This window comes from Sphaeramia orbicularis, chromosome 15, assembly GCF_902148855.1.
Source record: "Sphaeramia orbicularis chromosome 15, fSphaOr1.1, whole genome shotgun sequence".
Lineage (NCBI taxonomy): Eukaryota > Metazoa > Chordata > Actinopteri > Kurtiformes > Apogonidae > Sphaeramia > Sphaeramia orbicularis.
Genome location: NC_043971.1, coordinates 17,883,088 through 17,889,087, shown reverse-complemented (window position 1 = coordinate 17,889,087; position 6,000 = coordinate 17,883,088). Strand labels below are relative to the sequence as shown.

Below are 6,000 nucleotides of genomic sequence, written 5' to 3'. Positions count from 1 at the left end.
AATCTCATTGTCTAAAAAAAAAAAAAAGGTTAGAGAACTCACATTAAATATTACTAATTTGGTTTATAGAAGCTGTTTTTTCCCTGAAACTTCTGTTTTTACTGCTGCACATACTTCCCATAAATGCAGATTGTATCTTAATATAGAGATGGAGAAATGCACGTGTGGTCATTAGAATTTTACGAAAACAGCAAATCTAATGTTGGGCTAAGACTTTTGCACAATACAGTACGTCACAACAGCAGTGGCATACAACAAGCAAGTATGGTAAATATGCATAAGTGCAGATTTTTTTTTTTTTTTTTTTTTGGGTGGTGGTGGTGGGGGCGGGGGGGTTGCGTGAAAAATATGGCTTGCAAAAACATATAGTACACTCTTCTTGCTTATGTCCTACATCAGGGGTGTCAAACTCATTTTAGTTCAGGGGCCACATTCAGCCCAGTATGATCTCAAGTGGGCTGAACCAGTAAAAAAACATAACAGTGGAAAAAAGTAAAATTAAATTATGATAATGTTAACATCTACAAAAATCTGAATAACATTAGCAACTGGAAACATCTTAAGAAAAACAAGTTCAATTTTAACAATATATAATTATTATTAGATTTTTTTTTTTTTTTTGGTTTAATTCAAGATTTTTTTTGGCTTAATTCAAGATTTTTTTGGCTTAATTCAAGATTTTTTATTTTGCTTAATTCAAGATTTTTTATTTTGCTTGATTCAAGATTTTTTTTACTCAATTCAAGATTTTTTTGGCTTAATTCATAAATTTTTTTTTTTTGCTTGATTCAAGATTTTTTGCTTTATTCAAGATTTTTGTTTTTGCTTAATTCAATATTTTTTTTGTTTAGTTTAAGATTTTTTTTTTTTTGCTTAATTCAAGATTTTTTTTTCTTAACATCTACAAAAATCTGAATAACACAAACAACTGGAAATGTCTTAAGAAAAACAAGTCCAGTTTTAACAATATTATGCCTCAGTTTGTCAGTTTATGATTTACACATGTGCATTACAACTTACATTACAATTACAAATGCTCAAAACATTTAATAACAGGCAGAACACTGGTAAAATTGCATTTACTTATCTTAAGACATTTCAGGTTTTTCACATTTTTTGTAAAATAACAGTTTCTACTATAAACATTTTCATGTAATTTTACTTTTTTTAAAACACTAAAACAAAGATAAAATTAGCTGTTTTCATTATTTATAGTTTTAATATGACAGTAATTTACTGGTTCTGACCCACTTGATATCCAATTGGTCTGTATGTGGAATCTGAATTAAAATGATTTTGACATCCCCGATTGTTAATATCTTCAGTGTAATTTTTGTATTTCACAAATTCATCCCATAGCCAGATTGGACCCTTTGGAGGGCCAGATTTGGCCCCCAGGCCGCATGTTTGACACCTGTGTCCTACATTATCTAAAGAATAACTCCAAAATGCCATCACTTTCTGAGCACAAGCATGTACAGCAAGTAAGTAAACACATTTCACCACAACTACAGCATATAAAGCATATTAAAGCATTTTATTTATTAATGTAAATATGTTTACTTCCCATGATTGTCTGTAAGAGAATGTTTTGCTGACCAACACATGATAATAATAATAATACATCACGTAAACAGAAGATCATTCAAAGCAGTGCTGGATAAAGCAAAAAATAATAATACTGCACATTCTTGAAACATAACTTAATATAACAAACAGTCCTTCAATACCACTTGATTAAATCATAGCGGTACATAGACAGGTCCTTCATAGTAACGAAAGGCAGCACATAACAAAACCAAGTTAAGACCGAGTTCAGTTGTAAACGTACGCTGCTGTAAAACCCATCCAACGTCCTCTGAAACACCTCATTTCCATCACAAACATTTAACGCGATCTCACATCACAAACAATCAAATGAAAAGTACCGTTCGCTGGTTTCAACAGAAACTCAGATTTAGATAAACATGCTGTGAAGGCACATGTGGCTTTTTGGCAAATCATTCACCCCTCGTACTCCCGATCCTGAGGCAGGAGGTCGGAGCCAGTTTTTTCTTGGCTCCGTGTCTGTATGCATTGGGTGAAGTCTGGGTTTTTGCTTTACTCAACGTTTAGCATGTTGCAGAAATCAAGTTGTTGTATTCCTTCTGTTTTCCTCCAGCAGAGGAGATCCGAAGCAGCTGAACAAACATGACACATAAATACACATTTTTTAAGGCACAAAAGGCAACCCTGGCTTATTCCCCCGACTTTTGAGTGCAGCCTGAAATTACAATCTGACACAGAAAAAAGGCAGAAGGAAAACACAAAAAAATAGTCAGCTTCTGAACAGAGTACCTGTATAAGAGTTTGGATAGTCTTTTTTTTAAGTAGGTAAAATGCATATAGTTGTTGTTGTAGACAGAGGATAGAAAGAGTTTTTCAGAAATGTTACAAACCCTGCAGTTATCCAACACTGTGTGGCAGTGCTACCGTTTGCCACAGGGAGAAGGAGGTCGATAAAAGTGAAAATACTGTTGTTCCTACGTGGCCAACTTCACCTGAAGTAATGCATTTAACAAAACTCACCCATAATGCATCAGCTAAGCAAGGTTATAAACCCAAAAAACATCTTTTTATTTAAGCACAGTGTACCAGAGTATGGACAGGCTTTGGTTTTCAGGGGCTACGATTCTGCACCTGCAGAGGCACGTTGTGTAAACTCCACCATCCATCGCTTACTTGGTCAACAGTACTTCTGTCCATTTTATATAATACAGTCCTCAAATGGGCCATGAGACGCAGGCCAAAGCATAATGAGCGAAACAGAAAGAGGCAAGTGAGAAGACAGGAAGGAGCTCCAGGTGTGATGTGTGCCATGTTTTCTTCACCTGGGTATAGGAGGAAGAGGAGGAGCCCCCCTCTCCTTTTTACCAGAACCTACAAAGACGCAAACACACAAGAGTCAGGACACTTTACGTTCTTATACATGGTAGCACTGAGTCAAACCAAGCTGGACTTTAAGCTCCGTTTACTGCACATGTTTGCCTGGATCTCATCAGGACGGTCACAGGGAATAAAAAAAGTGTGAAGTGTGTTCTAGAGTTACACTTTACAAAGCATCAGCAAGTTTATTACAGTGAAAACTCAAAATAAGTACAATATGCAACATATATGGAAAAAATAAGAACGTAAATGTAAAAAGTAAAATGTATAATAGTTTTGTTTTTTTTTTTATATTTGTGAGTGATCTTTTTTTTCTGGTTAAATAAAGGTAATAATAATAATTCTTAACCAAGAGGAAAGAACCTCAACTCCAAAATGAAGTTAATACAGAGGTAAATTAAAGTTGCGTTACAGCTAATGGGGGTGAATCCAAAAAGCCCTGGCTCCTATAGACTTACACTGAACTTGTCTCTAAAAATAGTAAGTCAATAATTTTCTTCCAGGACCCTTTCACTCTCACTTGTTTTACAAAATGGTCCATCATTATTTTTTTCTTCTGTTAATCAAATAAAAGGCTTTCATACCAGAGACAGCTTCACTAGCTGCTGTAGTTGTGATGATCATATTTGACTAACAGGACAGTAAAGTGACTTTGTTTCACAGTGCTTGCTGACATTTACCATTATACCGAGCCGGTAAGCTAGCATTTAGCATTAGCTCATCCATGACTCTGCAGAGGTGGCACTAAGCCCTGCCTCTTTTGTCTAAATATGGTCACTTCTACCTTCAAAAAGCCAGCATCGCAAACTATTATCTAAGCTTCAAAAGAGCAGTTTAGGAACCAGTCGGTGACATCATGGTTCCTCTGTTCACTAATTATACACAGTCTATGATAACATAACATACCTTAAACCTTCACAGACTGAAGCTGCCATTTGTGGCTACAATGGCACATTGTTCAGAATTACACCCCTCTATTTAAAAATGTCAGGTAAAGTGGAGTTTTGTAGCTTTTCGGTAACACTACTTATTTGAACATTGAGATGCTCTGAAGTGCCTAATATTTAAAGCCTAATATTATACAGCATTGAGTCATCATGGTATCTTCATTGGAGATGGCTCTAAGCTTTTTAGGAAAGATCAGACATGCTACACACTGAAGACATCAGATTTGCTTTGCATTTTTTTCTTGTAAATGCATTCATTCTCAGACAAAGCACATGTGAAATATTAACTTGGATTTGAAAACTTTAACTTGAATGAAATCGAGGTTCACCTCAAACAGATGACATTCGACACCTGTATGTTGATGATGTATGTGGAAATACTTTAGAAAAACTGAATAAACTAGAACTGATCAAAAGCTGTTCTGGGTCTCTGACGGTTAAAAGCCCTGAAAACAGCCTTGGTAATGATTTATACGTAAAAGTCACAGATCGTATTTTCCATAACAATTAAAAGAGTGAATGCTAATGTGAGCATATTAACCGGCAACTGGCTCACACTAACACTCATCAGTGTTACATATTGTAGCTTTAAAAATGTTATAACAAGAAAAATAAGAGATTTGTTCATATAAAAAGAGAATAAAAGTTTAAGTAGTGTGTGTATGTGAAACAAACCTTTGCCTTCATTTTTGGCAATTTTGCTCGGGTACGTCTTCTGGCAGGGCACGTAAGGTTCAGGAGGAGGAAAATCTGACGCTGGATGAAAAGTAAACCGACACTCCCACTCGTCTGTAAAATAAAACAGCTCTCATAGTTTCTTTCATTGTTTCTACTCTGCTCATATTCTTTAAGAAATACTCAAATCAACAGTCAGATTTGAGGAGCTCCTCACCTTGTATCTGGTTGTGATGAGAATTTTGGAAGCCGTTCCCCATGGGCGGTGGAGGGGGAGGAGGTCCTCCTGTCCCTGGCCTGTCTGGAGGGAGGGGGGGTCTACCACCGGGTCCACCACGAGGGGGCTCGGGGCCTGGCCGACCCACAGGCGGAGGAGCTGGTGATGACCTTATGCTGCCCCCGCCCACACTGCGACCTGTAGGAGGAGGGGGAGGAAGAGGACCTGTGGAGGTAGGATACGAAAATAGACATGTTAATGGATTAAAACAAACTAAGTTTTATTAAAGTCCTGTTCAAATGAAGAAAAAAGGAGGATTTTCTGAGTTTGTTGCAAGAAAAGAAGAGTGTGCGACTTAATGTTGTGTAAAATATAATGATCTGAATCTTCATATGAATGGGAAAAACACAAACATTAAGAAAACAGAAACAAAGAACAGGATTAAAATTACGCTCAAACAGCAGGAAAAAAATACATATAGGGAGAGAGAGATAGAAATGGAGATTAGACAGACAGACAGAGAGAGAGAGAGAGAGCGGGAGAGACAGACAGACACTGCTCACCTGAGCGAACTGAGGTCTGGTTCCGTCCAAGTGATGGGGGTCTCTCATTTGGTGGGGGTGGGAGATGTCCTGTCCGGCCGTGTGGAGCTGCAGGATGACTGTGGAGGACAAACACAACCTTAAGCCATTTAACAACAACACAACAAACAGTAGTAGTCCCTGGAAAGTAAAAATCAGCTTTCAACCTTTTTCCTCAGAAGCAGCCTGGCAACCCTGCACAGCCACAGATACATGGATATAACAGAATAGAAAATAAGATGGTGGTGAAATATACTGTATGTTTGCCTGGGAAACTTACATAAAAAAATATAGAAACTCAATATTCTACAGAAAACCCCAGAGAACACTGAGTCATTCTAAATATGAATGATTATTTATTTTATTTATTATATTTTTATTTATTTATAGTGATGATTTAGAGCAGAAATCAATAACTGCATTTGTCCAGCAAAAAAAGATTAGGCCTTTTTAGCCTGAGAGCCTGTTATTACCAGGCATATTTTAACATGATGGAATTAGACAAAATGCTGGAGTAAAAGAAGATTGAAATAAGAGGTAGATGTGTTCAAAGAAACAAAGGAAAATCATTAAAAAAAGCCATTGTAACTGTTTAACTATCTTAATATAGATAGCTGAACATACCTTGCACATGATGCAAACTATGTGTTAAAGT

The 6,000-nt window shown here is 36.6% G+C and overlaps 1 protein-coding gene across 2 annotated transcripts in view; it reads right to left on the bottom strand.

Moving 5' to 3' along the window:
• Window positions 1–1,518: 1,518 nt before the first annotated feature.
• The window catches only part of wipf1b (WAS/WASL interacting protein family, member 1b), a 36,800-nt gene continuing 32,318 nt past the window's right edge, over window positions 1,519–6,000 (bottom strand). For both annotated transcript variants that reach the window (XM_030156657.1, XM_030156659.1), the window contains 4 exons: window positions 5,328–5,425; window positions 4,765–4,989; window positions 4,548–4,661; window positions 1,519–2,919 (listed from right to left, as the gene is read on the bottom strand). In XM_030156657.1, the coding sequence (XP_030012517.1) occupies window positions 2,867–2,919; window positions 4,548–4,661; window positions 4,765–4,989; window positions 5,328–5,425 (490 nt within the window). In that variant the 3' untranslated portion in view covers window positions 1,519–2,866. The remainder of the gene's footprint in view (window positions 2,920–4,547; window positions 4,662–4,764; window positions 4,990–5,327; window positions 5,426–6,000) is intronic.